Here is a 23,702-nt window from a genome sequence, read left to right as displayed (position 1 = left end):
CACACTCCCCATTGCTTTATCCTGTCGAGTATAAAATGGGATATACTGTACGTATGCTTCCTTCAGCACTCTGGAATACACTATGAGCTTATCTTTTATAACTAGGCCATGATGTCCTTTTGGGAATCACTGTGACTGATTAGTCCTCAATAGTCACCAAAGCTTTATCATTACTGGGAGGTCGGCTGGGGCATTTGCACACTTTGGTCTTCAACTTCAATTTTTGTGACAAAGATCTACAGTCTGGAATTCTTCCATTAGAAGTGTTGATGAAACAACGGTTACATTATTAGCTAAATCAAGGTCACACGACTGTTCAAATTCTTTAGATTCTAAAGAATGGGGTATCCAATATATGGCCCGCGGGCCATTTGCGGCACATCGTCCATTTTTAATTGGCCCGCAAGAAATTATATGAATAGAATATTCTTCAACTCTTGCCCGAGTATATTCCATTTTTCAATTTTCACATCAGAGGGAGCTACTATCCTACTAAACTATATCCACTTGTTTTGTTAAGTTCAGTTCAGTCTGTTAATGTTGATAACCATTTCAAACAGATGTTAAAAGTAAAAAAAAGTCAAGTTTCATGTATTGATTGAAGAATAAAAGCAGGAAACAGATCTTGATTTCTGATGTTCTTTACATCAATGCGCTATCTAGTGTCTAATCTTCTCTATCCATCATTCACCATCGAATCATTTTTTCATCTGTAGGGGAAAAGCTCGTTATTTGCCATCCACGGAATCATTTTTTTCTGCTGTCTTTTTTCCACCCATTTGAGAGTTGACCTTTCTATAAGAAGTTAAGTAATACCCTTGGGAGTTCTAATATGGAAGATGCAATATTTGTTTCCCCGCAGTCGCCATATCTAGGCTTGGATGAGAAAGGGTTTAGCCTGCAGTTCAATTTATTCTTATTTCATAAAGAGCAGTGGCGGCGGGAGGAAAGAATCCGAGGGCGGGGGAAGGAGTAGCCCTCGGAGAATGGGGGGGGGATCACATTCTGCTTGATTGGGGATTCAACGCTGTGGGGGTTATGAGCAGAGAATCGGGACCCTGTGGGAGGGCTTCCCCTCCACTTTTATTTGATGCAGTGTTTTCAGAGCATTTAGGGCTTGTGGCCTTCAGTAAACAGTAGACTTGATCACCGAAGGAATGCTGATGCAGAATGATACTTGGAGGGAAATACATAGTAGTATATTCATTTGAATCAATGTGTATGAACGGACGGATCACATCAAGAGGCATTTTCAAATGACACTTGTTTGCGCTTTCATCATTCCAAACTCAATCAAGCGTTAGAATCAATTACTGGTACTCACCGTGTGCCCGTTGAAAAGCAATCTTACACGTACACGATGAGAGGAAGCTACACTAGCTTCTGTCTTACATTTTTGCAAGGTTTAATCGTGTTCAATTCATTTTCTAGCTTCACTTGAGCATTGTGTCCTACAATATTTTCTCCCTCGGTGTTGTTTATTTAGAGCTTGATTTGATAAACACAGACGATGCCTGATTGCTCATTGACTTTCAAATACATTGCTCATTAGTGCTTCTTATTTGCCTTTTGAGCACTCTCCAACTGGCTGATTGAAGAATCGATTGTTTTCTTCAACAAATCTAAATACATGCTAATGTGCCATTGATGTGCTCGCGATAATGTTGCAATTGATCTTTCGCTAAAGGCTGGCTGGATGAACTAAGTGCCGTCTTTGGGCAAATGTGCTTGGGCTTATTTTTCTAGGCTTATTTTAGTTTCGGCTGGTAGCTCACACTACAACAACACTTGAAAATTCAGGTCAATTTAAGATATCAAGAACTATGCCATTGAGATGCAACCTTAGCACAATCGCTGAAGGTGGTTAAATGTAATCTTGTAGCCTCTCTAGCCCCAGTTAATCCTGTTTCTCTTCCTTTTCTGATCCTCTCTTAGTTTGTAGGTCACACAGGTAGTCTGCCGTATGTCGGACATGACTGAAGAGATTGTAGAATCTTTTCTCCTGTCAGATATGTCTGAGAAAACATAATGCACTTTTGATTTCTGGAGGTCTTCGTGTGACTTGAAAGCTTGCCATACTTTATTCATATTACTGAGGGAGGGGGGATCCACGTTTGATTTTCCCTACCAGCTGGGTGACACACAGGAAAACAATTATTTGGGGTAGAGGTGGGGTTAACGCAACAACTGGCTTAGTTTAGTGGCATATTTGCTCCCTGCTGTATATTGTAAAGGTAATCTAGTATTTACAGTCTCCCACACAGATTATCGTGGTCATGAGCGACATCCACCTTTGGCTCAAATGTCCTGCTGCTCACATATGATTATTTCTTTTGAAAACAAGAAGTGTTTCTCACCTGAGAACATTGTGGAGGTGGAAGCTTCTTAATTGTTGCTTGATGTCCAACATCAACAGTCTGGGGTCTCTGTTGACATATTTTCTGCTTCAAAATACACCACGTCTTCAATGGGAGACAAGTCTAGACAACTGGCAGGCACTTTATCCCAACTTACCTCAGTGGAGCTCGAGGGAGGATGATGGGTGGGCGATAATGGCGCGCAGCTGGTCGCTCTCACGAGCCCCGAGGCTCCTTTCGGATCATTTTTAGCAAGACAGCAGAAAATATATCACAACTAAATGTAAGTCAACAGACAGCAGCTTCCAAAGACTGATGAGAATAAGAGTTACAATTAGATGGCAATAAACTGCAAGCAAACTTACCTTCAAAGTTACAGTGGTACATACAAACTTGAAACTTGAAATGAACTTTATCTATAACTTGATTCCTCATGAACTATTATTTAACCAGCTCATCTAAAATAGATGTTCACCTACCTTTATACATCCCCTTTGACTTCAAGGAAAGTAAGGTGGTGCCCTAGAACCCTCTATTGATTAGCCGCAACTGATGCAATTGTGTTTCCTCGCCATCCAGCAGAAAACATAATCATATCCCCACCATAATTGCATTTGGGGATATTTTTAAATCACCCAGGAGATATCAGGCAAATGCTTGTTCCAGGGAGCTAGAAAAATAGGATATCAGTTATAAAATATTCCGGCGGGTTCCAATTTCACCTTCACATTAACTTCTTTCAGAAACAAGAGTTTTTTGTTATTTGGTTTTAAATGTATGTTTCAATGAACCGGAAAATGGCAATGTATGGCAGAATTCTTTCTTCAGCGAAAAGGCTAGCAAGTCTCGAAGTCGTTTTCAGGTCTTCATAGGGTACAGAAGCTTTACTCAACATTTAGCTCGTATAAGATGATACTTACAATTAGATTACATCCAGGCAGATTATGAATTAGGGCGGGCCCTGGCAAGGAGCAGCGTGTACTGGTGATGCGTAATATCGGCAGTGCTGAGGTGAGTCAGCAGCAACTGGCCTGATTACAACAACTGGACCTGAGAAAGCAATGCATCGGCCCACCCCTAATAAACAATGACAGTACTGGTGTGTGATGTTGGAGTAAAAACAATAGCCAACAGAATTTACCAACATTTTATATATCTTTTTTCTTCTTAGCAAAAATGTTTTCACACATAGGTTTTTTTCGTATATATATTTTTTTAAATCCTTGAGTCGCAGAATCATGACTAAGCCGAGTCACGCACACAATTGTATTCTTAGCAGCGTGAAAAGGGATGACACAAATAGAACTAGTAAGTTAAATTGTCCATTCACAAAATACAAATGTCTCTTTTATCAACAATGTCGTCACTTCTTGGGAAATGTTTTTTTTTTTTTTTTTTTTGGTTACCCTGATGTAGTGGGGACAAGAGGTACTGTAAGTCATGGCAACATAGTGACCAATCTGATCTAAGGGGAAACAAAAGACAATGTCTGTCAGTAAGGATTTATTTGGTTTCTGATTGGAGTGATTTTTTTTTTTTTTTTTTAAATTGACATTTTAAAAAGAAGTAGTTTGCCACTCGTCTTGCAGTTGTGGAAAATCCCATTTTACTGAGCCAGCTAGAAACGACCAAGTTAGTACACCACAGTAAAGCACCTTCACTGTTTGCTTGCAATGAAAATTAAAACATCACCAAATGATTTCCCCACGTTTACATTCCAACCAGTTATTTGTACAAAATATGCCAATATACAGAATGCTACACCAAGGGATCAAATCAATTTAAAAAAATATAGAAACATCCAACAGAATCATATGCAGCAAAAACCCACAGGATATTGGGAAAGGCATCAAAATGGGGAGTGGCTAAATCTTAGTTAGTCAATCATTGTGAATAGCCACGAAGTAAAAGTAAGAGTCCTTTACAACTCTGAATGAAAGAGAATGAATCAACTCCGCAGCAGCCTTTCTCTTCCGTGCCATCTGGTTTAACAGATATGATATGATATTCTTTTTTTCTCATTTTGCTATCGTTATTTCGGGCTGATTTTTAACCTAACTAGACTGCATTATCCTCAATTTTTGGCCTTGCCAAAAACAAAACACAACATTCCCTAGATTCATCTGACCTTTGTCATCAGCTTGACCAATGGAATGCAAAGCAAATGAGAGTGAACATAGACTGGATCCAAACGATTTCACCTGCTTTGTGCTACGTTTCTTACATTACCCAAAGTAGAAGGCAAGAAAAATGTGCTGTTTCAATCTTTTACTTGATGTTGAAAGAAGGGCCGCATAATAAATATTGTGCTTGCTCTTTGATGTGACTGGAAATGGCTACCTTTTGTGAGATTTGGATGATGCTGGATAACCGAGCTGTACATCTGTAACTTGATGTATCAGTCAAAATAATAAATAGTATAAATGATTAAAAAAAAACCTTGATAAAAGTAACATTTAAATCACCCGGTGCCGCCCCCACATTGTGATCCTGCGGTCCTTCGATCAACTGTGGCGCCAGTCTTATTTCACGCGGCGGGGTCACACAAAAGTACATCCCATTCACCATAACTGCGGCAAATCCACTTGGCAGTCAATTCATTTGATAAAGAGCTCCGAATATTTTGTCTCTCTTCCCTCTTTGCTTGTGCCAAGTTGAGGGAAAGTATTCCAGGCCATTGCTGTGCAATCCAAGAGTCAATAAAGGTGAAATATTTTGTACACATACTCGAAGACTGTCCGAGTTAAGTGCTTTGTTGAAAAATGATAAGTTTGACGTGGTAATACACAAACACTGGTCCCGTGTGTAACGCGCCTTCCTTTTGATCACGTATTTCTCGAGTCTATCATTTTGATCAAGTGGATTTGGTCCAGTGCAATTGGCCCAATAGTACTCAAACGGTGCTCTCCATCACCCACTCCGAGCCCTCTAAACTCGGCTTATCATCCTCATTGTCATCGTACTGCAGCAGCATGCCGTTAACTGACAAACTCCGTTTAGTCCAAATGTTGCTGATCCTGCGAGGATAGCTAGCACGGCACTGCGTGGATCCCACGTGACCCATGTCGAAGGAATGGCTCCTCTTGGGTTTACCTTCCTGGGGCAGCCCGAGAAGACGGCCCAGCATGGTGGTGGACTCGGCTCTTCCGAGTAGAGGTTCTTTGTCGGATAGGGGCGCGACAGCTCCTGTCACAATAGTATTGGAAGCGGTGGAGGGGCCAGCTACACTTTGACGGTCCCTTGGGGTCCCTCGCAGCTCCATTGCGGTGAAGGCTCCTAAAAGGTGGTCCAGGTTTGGTTGCTGTTTGTGGCTGTGCCTGTTCCTACGGAACTTGCTGCTGGGCAGGGTGCTGCATTCAGCTGCCTGCATACTGTAGCAGTCACCGAGCCTTCTCCCCGTTTGGCTATCCAGCGAGTTGGAGGAGGACGAGGATGGCGAGATACTGCTCTGAAGGGATCCGCATTTAAACTCAACCATTTCCTCACGCATGACCACCACGGCCGATTTGACTTGCGGCGGGGCGCCGTTGAACCTGTTCATACCCCCGTTGGTCTGTGAGTACGTATTGCTCACGCTGGGTAATTTTATAGTCTGGATACCGCTGGTTACCTTATAGCGCACCATGAGGATGATGATGAACACCAGTAGCGTGGCCACTATGATGCCGCCGATGACCAAGATCATGGTGCCACCCAAGAAACCACTGTGAAGAGACTGGCATTGGGGATAGTCATCGGTGGTCATAAATTGGACACAACCTACAATGTTGGTGGCTGTGAGTGTGGTGGCACTGTCATCCCAGATGGCCAATACGCACAGATCGTACTGCATCCCTGGGACCAGATTGGTGACCACGAAGGCTCTGTTAGTCATGCCAATCATCCTAGAAGCACACAGATGATAAAAAGGAAGACATTGTTTGACATTGCACAATGCAAAAATATACTGCTAATATAGAATATAGTTCATATCGAGTCGTTCAACAAAAGGGTTCAATATGAACAGCCTAGTAATCTGCACCATGTTTTTGAAAGCCGGGCGGATCTTTAAATTAAAAAGCTGTCGCAGTAAAAGGTTGAATTAATGATCATAGCTCTTTCAAATGAGTAAAGTACGTCTACAAATCTATTTGAACAAGAATTATCTTTGGAAAAAAACTGATACTGTTCTATCTCTATTTTTAGCTTTGATCCTTCTGAACTCCCTGCACCATACGCTGCTGCAGTTCATTATTCATTGTTAATAGCCTTTTTCTATAATGAGGAAGACACTACTTTTTCCTCATGCATGAGGGAACTTGTGCAATCCTCCCTCCACAAGCTCTATAATTGATATTCAGTCTTAACATTGCAAACATAGATCTGTCTAGCCCGTTCTTATTGAGGATGCTGAAAGACCTCACTCACAGGTTTGCAAAACAGCACATGGATGTTCCACAGCACTCCGAACAAAGACAAAATAATGACATACGTGGATGGAGGAAGTAAATGGAAAAGTGAATGGCTTCAACAGAAGCAAGTCTGTTTTGTGTCGTTGCACAGTCAGGGTGTGAACGCAACGGGGCTGAACGCTGCGTAGAAATGCCAACCTCTATCATCACCTCTCGGGGGCAATCTGGCTATTTTGTCAGCCACATATGCATCTCAGCCAAAAAACAAACAAGCAATACTAGTAGAAAGACCGTGTGCATTGAATTGAATTGTTCTACTCGACAATAGATTGAGTCGCTTTATGGAAGAAATTGATCTTTCAATCAGATGCCACATTTACACAAATGTAGTGAAAAGTTCATTCATATTGTAAAATGAGTTGTCGCTCATTGCTTCCAACCCTCTGAAGTCAGACGTCCTAAGTGAATCTAATAAAAATCCCGCTGAATCCCTCCATTTGAAAAGAAACCACCTAATAAATCAGCCTCTTTTCGTATTAACGATACATGTCAGAAGTGTCATTCAATTGCCGCTACGGAGACGATGACTGATGACTTTCACAGGAACGGTTGCTGCTCAGCTGCTACGCTACGCTTGCCAGCTCGCGGAGCAACCTTTGTACACGGGAAAATATGATGATGATGATAACAAACATCGCGATTGGCTGACTGGTACAGCTGTTTTGACAACAGAGGCCGCTTGGACATCATGTAATTGTATTCATACTAATTCTTACCTGTAAATGAGAACTTCGTCCTCAGAGCAGTTGTACTGAAGCTGATACATTTTAACCTTTGGTGTTGATTTGCCCACAGTCCACTTAATCAGGGCTGAAGCTGAGGACACTTCGGAGACAGATACCACATTCTCAGGCAGACTTTTAGGCTCCCCTTTACTGATCTTGGTTGAACTCGTGATATCTGAAAGACCAGACTTGGACTGCGTGGTACGGTTTGTAGCGTTTGTCAGGTGAGGGAGCTGAATGATTGACAGCTCGATGGAGGCTGTGGATTCCCCAGCAGCGTTTGCAGCGATGCACGTAAAGGTTCCATAATCCTTGGACGTCGTGATTGTAATGTCAAGAGTGCCATTTTCATATAAAGTCGCTCGAGAAGAATTGCTGATCAGTCGGTCATCGGGGGCCACCCAATGCACAGTTGGCATCGGGTCACCGACTGCCTTGCAGCGGAGACTAGCAGTTTGGCCTTCTAGCACTAGCAGTTTGTTTGTATGCTGCGTAATGAGGGGCGGCTCGCAAACAAATTCCTCCTCGTGGACAGACCAGAAGTAGCGTCCCTTTACACTCGTCGGAGAAGCACAGGTTTCCATGTCATCCTCTCGTTCCAGCCTCCGAAGCCAAAGCACCTCACAGTTGCAGTGCAATGGGTTTCCACCAAAGCTGAGAGATAGCGGCGGTACGTAGGGAGTACTCATGCCAACGTTAGTTTGGGAACGTGCAAAGATAGGGTCCGGTGGCAGCTTCTGCAGACGGTTGGAAGTTAGGTCCAAACGAGCCAGTTTTTCCAGGTCTGTAAAAGTCCCCTCAGCAATGAATGCGATGAGATTATGGTCCAGACTCATCTGATGGAGGTTGACCATCTTGCGGATGGCTTCCCAAGGCACGCTGCGTAGGTTGTTATATGACAAGTCCAGATCTTCTAAGGTCAGCATCAGGTCGTCAAAGGCTGCTTTGGAGATGCGATTCAGCTGATTGTTGTTGAGGATCAGATGCTGCAGGTTGATCAGACCTCGGAGGTCGTCCGGCCCCAGCTCAGTCAATCTGTTGGTGTCGAGGTGCAGTGATCTCAGGGTCTCCAGGTCGATGAAGGAGAAAGGCTGGATAGTGCCGATAGTGTTGCGGGACAAGGTGAGGTCTACCAGACCTGTCATGTTGGCAAAGTCCTGAGTGGTTATCTTGAGGATAAAGTTCCCGCCCAATCGGAGCTCCACAGTGTGTCTATCAATGTCCGGCGGGACAAAGAGGAGGCCTTTGGAAGGACAAAGCGTCCCCAGAGATTCGGAGAGGTTCTGGCACACACAGTATTTGGGACATGCGTGGGCCATTGTGAAGGTGATTCCCAGCAGCAGGAGACTGACGACCACTTTGTCCATGTTACTTCGTACAAAGGAGACCTGCAGAAATGACAAGGAAAACATTTGATTCACTTGGGTATTCTATGATCGCTGAAATATACTAAAATGGACATTTGTAATGCTGCTCACGACATTTCCGGTCAAAATAACAAATCACGATTACAAAAAACAATCCGAACCAATATTTAACGCAAAATGTAGACAAACTGCTGCGTGTATACAATAGAAACACCAATTCACAAACTAACAATCTTAGCTTATGTAGGCCAAACATATTTGTTTTAATGAGATAATCACATTATCATCTACTCATTAAAAAGCTTGATTCAGAGATGTATCGAAATTTGCAATGTAATGGAGGAGTAAAAAAGCCCATGGGAATAGTTGAAATGATGCTCCGGCTCAGTGATGCATATGCTTAGGAGATAGTTTGAAAATAAGAATGATGTGGACATAAGTGTCGGGCACACGTGTCATGTTGAAGGTTCACTGACATTGTGTTTGCTATAATACATAAGAAAGCTTTTAACTTTAATGGATATAACCTTCATGACCCCATCAAATGAAATTCTACAAACTTGAACCCGGATTTATGTACTGATTTATTCTTAGAAACTTTGACCCCAAGTTCCAAAATCCCATTTGCGCTCCCGCACAAAGGAATTGAGAGAATAATGAAGAGACAGAAGCGGCGCAAATCTTTCAATCGGTGAGATTAAAATCAAGTCGCAGACAAGTCAAATGTAATCCATGCAAAGAAACCAACACATTGGTCTTGGATTAGTAAACCGTAGAGATATTTCTTGTCAGAAAAACTGACAAATGGGAACACTTCATTGATGACGATGAATAATTTGACGGCGCCTTCCAGTCATGGGTCAATTTGAGATCATGTAAAGCCCTTTGGTAAAGTGCAGTCCATTTACCATTGAATAAAAAATTGAAGACATAAATAATAAAATCAAATTTTACCTAATGATCAAGCGAGCGTGGTAAAAGGAGGTTAATGCCACCGAGGTGTACAATTATCAGGGATTAATGGACTTTGTGAAGCCAACCCTCCTCCACCCACTCCACGTTGTTCATTGGTCCCTGATCATCGGCAGGCAGTGAGTGACCCTGATGTATTCACGCCCGACCTTGTGTGGTCGTTGTCACGTTGTTGTTGGCATTCATACACAACAGAAAAGCACATTTAAAGGCGTTAGAAATATCCAATTTGTTGAACAATTCCCATTCAAACTTGAATCAAATTGACTTTGGAGTTAGGAAGCAGAGTCAGTCCAAAAACTTGAATCAAATTGACTTTGGAGTTCGGAAGCAGAGTCAGTCCAACTGAGACAGAGAGAGATGACCTTTCCTGAATAAGGCTTTCCCACACCAAGTAATAAGAAACATGCAGGGTGTTTAAGGTCTGGATCCATTTACTAGTGGCCTTTTCCCAGGCTCAAACACTATCTGAAATGGCCGAGGCAAAGGTCAAGCCTGCTGCTGAAATGCCAACAGGCGCATCCAGCCTTACAATGCATTAAGGGAAAGGACATAGTGTAAAGATGCTCTGTGATGGCTGCACTTGTGTACATTTCAACCTTGCAATCTCAGTCATATTTCCTCACTGGGTGAAAGGTCATGTAAAGACGCCCCAAATGTAAAACATATGCTGCGATGTTTTAACCAACTTTGCAGTCTCATTTATTTGTCTTCTGTTATTTCAGCTATGTGACAAACAGCTGCTCTACATGATATTTACAGATTTTTTTACAGCCATGCACTAAATAGTGCTTGTTTAAATAGGCATGTGAGCAGAGAAGAGTACAGAGTTTTGCATAAATCTTTTGGTATAGCATGCAAAACAAGGCATATACTGTACAATACACCGAACACTATTCATGTTGTAAAAGAAATGGAGCTTGCAGAATTCTAAAGATGTTTTGCACTTGAAGTAGTGCTGAGGGTTTTCATCAGGGAAGATTTGGAAGCTAAATTAAGTTTGAAGTGATCCAATTTGGAGTGTTGATGGAAGAGGCAAACATTGCCGAGTCATCGTAAAGAATCTCTCTCTTTGGACAAGCCCAAAAAGCAACATTTAACACATTCCAAGTGCATGAATTCAATGCATCTGCTCATCCTGTGCAACATGGCATTCAAAAAAAGATTTTTTTTTGCGTCTGGCATTTCAAAGAAATGCAACTCAATATTTTCCTGGCACCATTGTGCACGTGGGTATTCACCTGCCTTCAGACGCATGATTTGAAGATGGAAAGTCAGCCATTGAGATTCATCTCACGTTTGACAAACCACATTGCATGTACTGTTGTCATCAATTTGCATATACTCCTCCCAAAACACGTCAAATGAACTTTGCAGCAATATTACCATTTGGCTGCAGATTAGCTTTCCAGTCTGTTCATGCCCACGCAAACATTTTGTTTCCATCCACAAAATAAATAGAGCTAATTAGTATATGCCAAAATGCCACTGCCACTAAGATAAGTGCAAAGTGCCCAAGTGTACTGACAAAACATGGGGCAGACTAATTGTCTCATAAAATGCCATTGTTTTGGTGTATTTCAAGACAACACTTACTGTGACACTTGTGTGCTATCACAGTCCCAGACTTCTAAGCCTCAGTTGAGAAGAAATTGCAACTTTTGTCTGCAATGATTTGAAGAACATGATTGTTTTTACACACATTGAATAACATTGTTTGTGAAGGCAACATTTGAATGGCATTCTTAATCACAAGCTTAATCAACACGACACTCCATACAGTTTTGTAAGACTCATATTAGTATTTACCATGTGAAATACTGAACCTAAATGATAATGCATTGGGGACATCCAATATGGCGCTCAACTTCAACATCATGCGAAATCACTGGAGCTTTCTCGTCGCTGCATTGCACGGTGGTGACTTCCAATCATCGCGTGAATGGCTTAACGGCAGAAAGCTTTTTGAGACGACTTCATTTACGGTTTGAGCTTTTTCATTTTCCACTACTGAGCTGAGAAACCCAAGATGACTGTGATCACTTTTTATTATCCAGTTCCTGAAATGTCTAAAAATGCATTGACCAAACCTGCGGAAAGAATGTTCTCAACCTTGATTTTAAAAAAAAAAATGTATTTTTAAGAGCGGGGGATGCTAATTTGAACACAACCAGGCCTGGAACACTACGTCAAACAAATATCCAAGTGCTCTATACATAGTTTCACCATGTGGGAGATGAGATGTTCGTTGAGTGCGTCCTCATCCCTCGATGGCAACAACCACATGATAAATGAGCCCGAAGCTCCAAATAGAAAATCATATTATTTTCATCTCTTTTGTGATTTCTTTTATTTCGCCAGAGTTGAGAATCTTTCAACACACTCGGGTAAAAAAGTGAAATACACTCCTGTAATCTCCTGAAGGAAGCTACAAGCAGCTGCTGCAGTGAACTAGACTTGCCATCGTCTTTCATCTCTCGTTCTGCTCTTACGCTTTGATAAGACGTCACAGGCCAACAGCTTGGTGAAACTTTCTGTGCAGCAAACTTACTTCTGGCATGTGTGGGAACTGACAGTCCAAATTGTATCTCACAAGTTAGGTGTGTTTATGTCGCGGCGCAGTGGGCGAGCGACTCGCACATCTGCTTCACAGTTAAAAAACGATTACAAATGACATTCATGCTGCTTGGAAATAAGCATGAGGATGTTGAAAATGTGAATTAAGCTTCAACTGTATATAAAGTTATTGAGTGGACTGAGAGCTGCTATTCATCCCTCTCAAGAAACAACTCTCACAGATGGACAACCTAAATTATGAAAGTAGCTAAACAGAAAAATGGAGCTCCTCTCACAGCTTGTTTGTCCATCTGTAGGATTCATGTCATCATCACGCTGCTGGCACGGCCATTGGCAGCACTGAAAATGACGGCAACCTGCTGTTTAGTAGACGATACATACTGCTCACTTCAATTGCTGCCGAATATAAATTAGCTGGCGCTATTGTTAGGTGACTCTTCATTTTGCCATTAACCTCAATCAGGTTACTTTTGATTGTTTTCATATAAAACCAGTGCAAGCCGGGCATTAGTCATAAAATGATAACACAAAAGGTTTAGAAACAATTATCAAGAGAATAAAATTAATTCATTTGGAGCCGTGTATGTAAAAATGGGTAGAGGGCAGATACAGCCTCAACACTTGAGGCAAAATGAGTCAAATGAGGTTTAATTAGCTTAGAAAGAAAAATAACTGCATCAGTTCTCCTTATCATTTTTTTTTAAATATTCACTGGTCTTGTTTTCAACATGTTGGTGGACCAATCATTAGTGTCTGAATATATCATAAATCAAAATTTCAAAGTACATCATTTAAAAATGTGTTTTATAACAGGATAACCTGTAATAAACTTAACTACCTCATTATATTTCTAGCCAAGATTATTTATAAATTGGTGATGTATCTTAATCTTTTCGATTGGCGTTCCAGCCAAGTGCAATAGCACGTTCCTCTCCTTGTGGAGAATGAGGTCATTTGGAGTTAACACATGTATCATGGCTGGGCTCAGAAGATTGGAGCGGAAACGGCAGGCAGATTAAAACTATGTTTCTTACTCGCTGCAGCAAAGTAGTAGAGCTGCTTCATATTTTGGCCGACATTATACTGTTGGATGCGTTAATGTAAATATTATTTATGAACTCCACTAAAAAAACTAAAAATAATGAAATTTTGCTCTGTTACCACCACTCTAAAACAAATCTTAATAATGCATTTGTTAAAAATCAACACTCAGGCAGGGAATGAGTAATCCCTTGATATTTGATCTGTTTCGTAGGGCGGCTGAGTGCAAATGTGAGCTTTTGTGGCTATTTTGAAGCAAGTCTGGTCAGGCAAAGCATCCATACTGTACAATAAAAGCGACAAAGCCAGCCAGCCAGTCTGGCAGCCCTCCTCTTCCATTCTTAGCAAAGCCTCGATCAATGCTCGCTTCACGATGCCTCACTCTCCCATAAGGAGCCAAACAGAGATGATTACCAGTATGACTCTTTCCCCATTTAGAATTAATTGAACAATACTCTTATTCCCTATACCCACAACTCCAAGTCAAACACTAAATTGAGAGAGTAAAACGAGTAACCTGGGAGATATTTCTATCAAGAAGAAGAAGATGATATGCATTGTATTCCTAAAGAAGGCTCAGGAGTCAAATTGAACATCCTCTATACGTTTGGCGTGTTGGTCCACTGAGGAAAGCTTTTAATTCAAAAGTTGAAAGAAAGAGAGTCCAGCTGGAGGTGCTCATATCATCACAATACTAAATCTTTCATAAAGTCAGAAAGGAAAGTTTTCTTAAAGCTGGTTCAATGTAAGCGGCAAAGGGTAGCAAGGAACATTTTGTGCATGTCACAACTGTCAATGTTTTGTTGATGTATACACTGCATTACTGCACCTCTGCTTCTTCTTTTTTTGCACAGTTAATTAGCATGAATTCACACCTTCTCTTCCATGTGAGGTGTGAGGTACTGCAGGTGTTGGCTTTTGAGTTATATTTATTGCGTGCTGCTCGATGTTAATCCGAAGCAGGAACGACCCTTGCACAGAGCATCTAAGATATTTTAGTTGAGTGCTTATGTTCTCCACTGGAGACACGTCGGCTCTCTGCGGGTGACTAGTTGCTGAACTTGTCATCTGCCTACAACATTCCAAGTGGATGAAAAATAAAGCAAGTTGTGGAAAAATATTTTAACCGAAGGGCATAGAAAGCTATTGCATTAACTTTGTGATCTCTCTTTTTTTTAATTAAATGTAAAGGGAAAAAAAGTCCTCCTGGTTGACCACAAAAAATTTAGACGGAATATAGCAGCTCACTCACTCACTGTCTTATCAGAGGCTGCCAGCCTACAACACCATCCCACACATAGCCTGAAGGGGCAACGCAACACGTAGTCATGCATTAGGGAGGAGGCAGTGCGGAGAGACTGGTAGGGAGAATGGGAGGGGGGGGGAAATGAGAGCTACAGCCCAGGAACATCCACCAGGGAAAATGGATCACACTGCAGAGGACGGTCGATCCAAGCAAAGGGAGGCCGAGTGAAAGTGGATCGCTAACGTCAAGACAATCTTTTTTTCTCCAACTATGCCTGAGAGGCTAAGAATGAATGAAAGGAGGGACAACTTCAGCTAGCGTCTGACAGAATGTGATTTGTTTCTGTGAAAGAAAAAAGAAACAAGCAGGAGGGGGAAAAAATGGGTTTCACATGTCATCTTTGTGGCAATGGTTGGGATGATGCAGATCACAAGCTTCATCCATTACCTTTGTTGCAGTGCCAACATAACTGAGCAGGCCCAGCGGCAAAGCACACGTTGTATGCGAAAGCCTACAGGCCGTCTTTTATTATTTTGTATGTGTACGGTGGAAAAGCTTTCTTTCTCAAGTGAAACAGACAGTCTGACCACGCCACCTATGTTTAGATTTTGACAGGCTGCTGACGGCGGAGAAGCAGAAACATCAAATTTGTTCCTCTGTCATGTGCTCCGCTTTGGGATTTTTATTTGTGTTGACATTCAAACGTGCGCACATTTCTCAGAAGCACCAACGTGCATTCGTGATTGCTTGCAACCGCTGAATTAACTTTTTTTCCCCTCCTAAGTCCTTGGCAGCATCAGTGGCTTAGTATGCAAACAGCAGTTAGAGAATAACGTGGGTGAAAGTGTCGCATTTAGTTTGAGGGAGATAACAGAGACGTGATCATACAAGCTGCCGCCATCATGAAATTCTCAAAACGTTTTGTTTTTTTTCTTCATCACAAGTAGAACGGTACAATACTCTCAAAGGCACTCAGACGCCAAATTTTAATACAGATGAAATTATTTTTTGGACGGGTGCGGGGTGCTTGACAAATAAAATAACTATTTGTACAACTTGTTTTGTTTTTAATTAGTGGAAAATGAAAAGAAATGAAACACGTTGTGCTGCTTTCAAATCATGCAAAAACAAATTCAGGCAATATTACAGTCCCACTTATAAGATTGAATAAGATTAGATATACGAACAAGACTTTTGTTCCATGCAATTGGCAGCGGGAATTGTTTGCAAAGACTGACTTAAGTCTATTTTGATCTGTTGAAGCAATTAAGGTATAAAAGAGAGCCAGAGTAATATGGAGCCGGAAGATACGCAGAATGTCACTAAATGTTATATGAGCGCTAAACATTGAAGTCAGCAGAGGAATGATTAATGAATAATTTGTGTGTTCTGTGCTTGGTGAGGTTAGCGCGTAAGGTCATGGCCAGCTGCTTGTTGATTGATAGAGAGCACACAAGCTGAATGGTGCCTTTAGAAGAATATTATTTGAATCTGGAAACCAACAATCCATGACTGTATGAATAATGGAGCTTTTCCTCAAATGACATCATCTGTCAGTGGTCTCATTTTCTGGCTGCACTGACCAGAAACAAGTGAGTCAAATAATTTAAAACCTAACATCCAGGCAAAGTCCGTCAGTAGGAGTGTGCACGCTGTCAAAATCACCAGACTGAAATCACTAACCCTGAAACTCATTTATTGATCCTCATCGACTGCTCATTACTTCTTTTGACAAGGGGAGATTTTCAAGAGCACATCGATAAAGCACTGTGCTTCAAAAATTCAACATTTCAACTCTCAGCCCAGCTAAGGTGAGATAGTATATAGTCTTGCTATTTAATACAGCGCATATTTGTGAGAAAATTGTTAATTAACCACAGAATTTCGAATGAATTATCTGCTTCACAACCAAAAGCTTGTGAAAATCTCTTTAAGCACATTGTAGGCGGTAGAGGAGGTTAGAGCGTTCTTTGGGAAATTAAGAAAGCACAGCAGGGCTTGGACTCCCAAGCGTCGCAATCCCCACAATGACTAAACACGTATTGTGTGCTTGTTTCCTCCCCCTCCCCTTTTTTTTTTTTTTTTTACAGCAAGTCAGCCCTGCAAGTTGTTTGCCTTTCTAACCACACATTCCCAGAGTGGCTTTGTGTGTTTGCTTTGCAAGTAAGCGTGGATGTCCTGAGTTGTGAGTGAACTTGTATTCGTGTCTTAAGATGAAAATGTTTGTCTTCAAAATTGTGTACGAGCACCCGCAAAGGATGCCCAAATGTCTATACGGTACATACCCCCCCCCCCCGTCGTTGTTGAATAAAAGCTCTCATTTTGACAATAAATGTGACCTTGCAGTGAACAACTGAATAGGATTGAATTTGACAAAAGCATGACTCAACAATTGAATAGAATTTTTTCAACCGTCTATTGAAATGAAATTGTAGAATGTAGCTTTTGATTCTACTGCTGTGGAGCAACTCTCTTTTCTACTGGTTCTCACACATACCTCAACTCAGGGGGCTCATAACGCACCTAATTCTCCGTTCAGACAGTCTCGACGCCCACCCGCCCGCCCTCCTTCATCCCCGGTGATCTTGCAGAGAATGTCAGTATGTGATGAGCCAATGTGCAGCGCTTTGATTTGTGGGCCATAACTGGCTCATCTGGTGCTTTTCTGTCGACAGTAGCGCCCTTCAAAAGAACAATCTAAGCCTCAATTTGAACGGGTCCCTGCCTGTTCAGAGGCTGTCAATCCCGCCGTTCCTAGGATGCACTGCATGATTACTTCAGAGACAATAACAGCACATAGACTGACCCTGACTGTAATAATATAGCAAGAAGGATCTAATGAAGAAACTTGACGCTCATCATTACTGTGATATTTACTTGAGTTGCTCTCAAGGACAAGTAAACATTGATCATCAAGTCCATTTAAATGGTTGTTTTTCATGCAATTCTTTAGTTTTGAAGTGACTGAGGCGACAAGGACGAACATAACAGTAAAAAAAGGATGCTGACTGAATTGTCAATGCCTGACCAATTAAGATGATCTTTTGGATCTTTATATAGTTTATATCTATATTTTGGAGGTAATACATAAATACCAGTATTAATTGACACTGTCAAAGAGGTGCTGACAACATCTTATGATATTTTCTACAGGCAGAATAGTATTTTTCTTTTTTATATCATTGCATTGCGCAAGTGGTCAAAATGTTGTGGTGTCAAATCCAGATGGCCAAAGTAGAAATGCTGCCATAGTTTGCTTTTATCCACAGGTGCTTGCAATGAAACGAGCTGGCTCCTGGGAGCCCATTTGGCGGCGAGCTCGCTTGATTGGAACCACCAAAAAAAGCCAAAGCCAAACTGTGGCAGGGTTTTTACTTTCCTTCTCTGAATTTGACACCTCTGCTGTTATTTTTGTCAGTAATTCCCTTTTAACATAGCATTGTGTTGATAGAATTACAAGAAAAAATGACCTACATATATTGCATACAAATGCCCTCAGTCAAAGCCCAAACCCACACAAACACTTTTATCACTCCTCCACCTCGCGAAAAAACAAAGCGCCGAGCATCTTTCTGCAAGTGTGTCACCCACTGTAACTGCTGTGCAGAGGTGTAATCTCATTTTCCACAAGGCTCTTGCTATTGCCCATGAGAAAAGTCTTCATCCAATTCACACATGGTGATTATGCAGCGCATGAGACTTCTGTGGTCACTTGTACAGCCAGCGGCGGCGGCAGCGGCGGCCGGTTCAGAGAGCATCAACAGATAGGACGACGCACATGGTTGTTAACGCTGCAGATAACATTTGGCGTGCTCGCGAGGAAGCTGGCTGATTTCTGCTTATTGACTTTTCCTACTATCCAGTAGAAGCCAGATTTTAATAGTGATAATCAGACGTGGGCATTCTCACCCAGTGACAGACTGTCCGTCCGTCCATCCATCCATCCATCCATCCATCCATCCATCCATCCATCCATCCATCCATCCATCCATCCATCCATCCATCCATCCATCCATCCATCCATCCATCCATCCATCCATCCATCCATCACCAATGGACACCCATTTTCTTTTTGTGTATAATTTGCAACATTGTTGATGATATTTTGGCTTATCAAAGAGATTAAAAAAAATGCATAACATTGGCATTTGTTTTCACGGGCCCTATTCCCTCTCCAGAAGACAAAAAAAAACCTTGAACCCTGAAACATTGTAAACTGCATTATATTTGTCTATTTTATATGACCACGTTCAATTTAGAAACAGGTAGAGAGTTACATAAATGGATTTGAAGTTGAAATCCAGGAAATAGCTCCAGTAAAAGCAGTAGTCGATGATAAAATGGCCTCAAATTGAGTTTGGTGAAAGGCAGCTGGGCATCACCATGAAAGCTCCATTTCTACCTTCATTTCTTTTTTCTTAGCTCTCACTGATAATGTGTGGGAATCTCAGTGACCTTGACAATCCGCCATGAAGCAATAAAGCTGTTGTATAGACTTTGTTTAGGTTTCACTTAGTACTTTATTACCGACGAGAAGTATCATGGGGGAACAACAACCCCCGTCAAGGTTAAAAGTAGCCACAGTTCAAATAAACCACTTAAGATTACACTTCATCTTCTGTTGAGTCTTGCTTCATTTTTTGTACAAACGCTGTCATCTGTTTCATTGACATCTAGCAAGAAAAAATAATTGATCACTGTCTTATTTTAGCAGATGAGGCAGACGGGAAATGACATTTTCTGAAACAGAACACGCCGGTTTTAATCATAATTAAGATCAACAAAGCCCTCTGAAATCTTTCAGACGCCATTGGCAACTTCAATTACCATGCCATCACTTTCTGCTGTAAATGCATAAAAAAATGCATTACGATACGATAAACAAGAAGCGATCAAAGTAGTCTGTCTCACAATTGGATAATAATGTCATATGAACTTGTACAGTCTCATCACATCAGCAAGTTTCACAGTCTCATTAGAATTGCCCTAGCTCAAAGCAGAAGCGCACTTAATATGATTTCTATGATATAAATGACCAAAATTCGGATCGTAAAGCTCCTTTGTGTGGCACGGACGCGCTATACTGTTAATACCATTACCCACAATGCAACCAAAGCATTTTCTAAAATGATTTTCTTCAATATTCATCAGCCAAAGCGGAGTTTTAATTAGCGCAAATATTCTCTCGAGCTTTCGTGGCGGCACCACTAAAATCATTCTGCTTAATTATCTGTAAATAAATGAATTAATCAGTCGGGAGTTTGGCTTCTTCCCCCAGGTACTACACTAGTAAATGCTGATTTTTATAAGTGCATTTTGGGTTCTGTGCCTTCCCCTGAACTGGAACCGTTTTTGGAAGACCTTTTTTTGTCAGGTACATCAAGCACGATTTCTCATAACGGTTACCGGAGAGCATTTCATTACTTTTAATTGTGCTGTAGCCGCTTTATAATACAGGATATATATTTCACATTTTAGCTTTACTGCATTGTTAAAATAAAGCTGTAGTACTGCTCTTCACAACTACAATATTTTACTGGAGCTGGATGGTTGGACAGAAACAAGTGCATTGCTCAGGAAATGTTACTGAACTGTATAATAGAATGTTTGAGAGTTTATATAAATTCATTCGTAAACACATAATAAATAAATAAACAAATAAATAAATAGTGTTTTTCTTTTTTTTTTAGAGTGAGACATCTGAAATCTTACAGTGAGAATTAAGTGAAGACTGTTTTTGGCAATGTATTTCTGTTTTTACGGTATCATTTCAATGAGAAGGTAACGGTCGGTAGCCACCTTTTCCGATTTTCTGGTAAGCAATCAAGTCTATATTGGATCACTCCCAGGGGGAAAACCCTGGAGGTGGTCAACACCTACCTGACACGTTTGAACAATATCAACACAATTTCCCGGGCAAATTGCATTTTATCGTTCCACCAACTGTCCCACTCATTGCAATCCCTTTTTTCCTCCCGAGGTACGGCACCGACTCGCTACTGCCTACTCGAAGGAAGCCCTTATCTGTTTTTCTTCCTCCAGAAAGTAAATTTGAAACAAGCAAGGATCATTTCAATGTCACACCAGCTTTGTCCCTTTGATAAAAGGAGACAATGAGGCCTGCAGTGACAGCAGTAAATGGTGCCAATTTTCCTCACAGAAAGGGCTGATGGATAGAATAAGAAGGGAAAGAGTCTGGGCAAATGGCTTAAGACCCTAATCCAACTTTGTATATCAGAATACGTTGGCTTTTGCGGAGTTTTTCACCCACTCACTGATTTGTATCATTTAATCGGGCTAGACAAAAGTACAATGGCATGTAAGAGGATTAGATTAAGAGTGTCACATTTCAGTAAAGTCGAATTTGTTTTGTTTTATGGGGATAAAGCATGTATGTTGTGTTCAACGGAATAACATTTATTGGCATACACACTCGATTGGGTGTCGAGTATTTATCGACAAAGAAATGACCTGACGTGTTTTGATATAATACTGACATGAACTAATAAAATACCTAATGATATTGTTTGAATGAAAAGTGTCACTGAAACTGAGAACTAAATGTTCTTTCCAATTCACGGTGCAATTCGACTCCCCGATTCTCCCAACACGAGCTGATAGAAGTCTAATTATACAACAAAGGCTAACCATTGGCCAAATGCCACGTAGTCTCGACAAAACATCCATTTGGCCACGACCAATATGATAAGTGACATATAAACGATTTTGCAAGAAAGTATGTAAGAAGGCTTCTGCTCGATACTCACAGTGATCGTAACTTGTTTGCTCTACTCAAGTATCCAGAGACATATTGGTGATGTCAAAGTTGGAGGTTGTCTTGGTCAAAGTCACACTTGTGCTGGGTCACCTGAAAGAGGAGAAAGGGCAGGGGAGAATTGGAATCCATTCTCATGGAATCATCAAGCAACAAAGCAATTATGAGGAAAATAAAGACCCGAAACCTTCTTCCAAAGACGGCGACTCCCTGTAAATTGAAACTGCCCTCCCCCTGTGACATGTTTCTGTGATAGCAGCACAGACGATACATTGTGGGATAATTCCCGAGGCAAGCCTTCACAAGTAACCAAGCAATGCATCCTTGGTTTCTTTCATCTATCTGACAAGAACAACATCCACCCGGATGTGCATGCTTGATTTGCCCTCATGAGAAATGGCCCACGTAGTAATAAACAATTTCACGAGCAGGTGAATGACTTTGCTGGTGGTCAAGGACGCGACGCGAGGAGTGAAAATGATGCTATCACCTTGAACAGCAATGGATCTTCCATTGTTGTTCCACAATTACAGAAATCGCACTGATCGAAGCAACATATACTGTAGCTCCGATGCAATGTGCGAATACAAATGATCATATCATCTTTTCTAATTATTACACTCCTTTGGTTGTAGTGGTTAGCTTTTGCCAAGTGTGTGCATATCGTGGAAACTTAATGGGATTCCAGAGGCTGCAAGCTGCATTTCTCCTGGCACTTAAGCCAAAGCGCCTGATGGCAAGCTTCACATATTGTTTAAGTGCAAAGAGGCATGAAGCTGTAAAAGTTGAACCACTTTCCAGACAGTTACAATTTCACACTGTGTAATTGAGACGTAGCTGTCGGCATAGTACAAGTCAAATCCTGTAGGTCATCAATAGCTGTCACTCTGGATTATGGTCAGTGTGATGGAGCCAAACATGGCACATCGGAGATAAGGTTTCCCCCAATTGTGCGACAACACAATGTTCCCAAATTCCTTATTAGCTCTTTGTATTGTATCCACAAGGTCATCTGCAGTTGTAAAAGCAAAATCCTACAAATTTTCAAGCTGGCAAATGTGAGACTACATGCTTGGACAGGACTTTTGTCAATACCGTTAAACAGTGGAATGCCCCTCATTAGTCTGAGGTGCACTCCTAAAAGATAACATTTAATATGCAGCAAAGGCTGACTTTGTCTTGCCTTTCACAACTATCTGCGCTCGGCACAGGACATGCATATTCTAATTTTATCATTATTATGCCGACTAGTGCAGCAACTTAAATCATCGGATCATCAAAGGACTGGTGTAATGTTCCTCTCAATCAGATCCAATCTCTCTTGGCAAACACACCCCTCACGATAACTTGGCAGGCCGCTGCGTATACCTTGACTCCATCTGTCGAAAGGGATTTGCAGATGAGCTTTCACCCAGGTTGGTGGTCAGCCCTGCTCTTTGCTCGCTTGTTTTTTTTTTGTCGTCTGCAATAAGGGCTGAGTCGGGGGTTGAACATGTCTCATTGAATGGCATTGATTGATGCAGAGATACGCATTCATAAATAGACAATTAAAATCAATGAAGGTGATGAACTCATTTTATTCCATGAAGCCACGACTAAATTAGGTCAAGAAAAGGGTGGCTTGCAGCCATGAAGGAATTCAACTGCGTCAGTCTCAAAAGTACACAAGCTGAGTTTTGTTTCACAGGGACAGTTCATTATTTTATTGATTGATTTTTCTTTTTCCTGTTACTACTATAAATTGTTTTTTTTTTGAATGGGAAAAGGTTTCAACTCAACTCAACTTGATTTATAGAGCACTATAAAAACAACAGCAGCTGCATACAAAGTGTTACACATAAAGTATCAATCAGACAGCTAAAAACAAAGACATTAAAACAAATTCATAACACAAAGAGTCAAATCGATAAAACACTAAAACAAGGCTGCCTCTCATGCTGAGCGGAAAGCCAATGAAAACGCGTCAAGACAACTTTAAGATGGAGACCGAGGCGGTTTGCCCAACGTTTAACGAAAGGTCATTCAACAGAGAGGGAAAAAGCTCCATCCTCAGTTTAGACAAATTAAAAATCGACAAAATATATGCATCGATTCTCATTCGGCAATCTCTTGCGCGCTCAGGGGTGAGTGAACAATCTTTATTTATTCAGAGCACACAGCGGGATGGTTTGATTTAAACCATACTATATCA

At 41.2% G+C, this 23,702-nt stretch overlaps 1 protein-coding gene across 1 annotated transcript in view; it reads right to left on the bottom strand.

The window, feature by feature from the left end:
- Window positions 1-3,574: 3,574 nt before the first annotated feature.
- LOC119116314 (leucine-rich repeat and fibronectin type-III domain-containing protein 2) overlaps window positions 3,575-23,702 on the bottom strand; it is a 51,050-nt gene continuing 30,922 nt past the window's right edge. The window contains exons 3-5 of the mRNA XM_037241611.1: window positions 21,504-21,604; window positions 7,525-8,921; window positions 3,575-6,241 (exon numbers count right to left, since the gene is read on the bottom strand). Of these exons, the coding sequence (XP_037097506.1) occupies window positions 5,251-6,241; window positions 7,525-8,900 (2,367 nt within the window). The 5' untranslated portion in view covers window positions 8,901-8,921; window positions 21,504-21,604 and the 3' untranslated portion in view covers window positions 3,575-5,250. The remainder of the gene's footprint in view (window positions 6,242-7,524; window positions 8,922-21,503; window positions 21,605-23,702) is intronic.

Source organism: Syngnathus acus, chromosome 22 (genome assembly GCF_901709675.1).
Source record: "Syngnathus acus chromosome 22, fSynAcu1.2, whole genome shotgun sequence".
Taxonomy (NCBI): Eukaryota; Metazoa; Chordata; class Actinopteri; order Syngnathiformes; family Syngnathidae; genus Syngnathus; species Syngnathus acus.
Note: the sequence above shows the minus strand (reverse complement) of the source record. Positions and strands in the feature narration are given on the sequence as shown.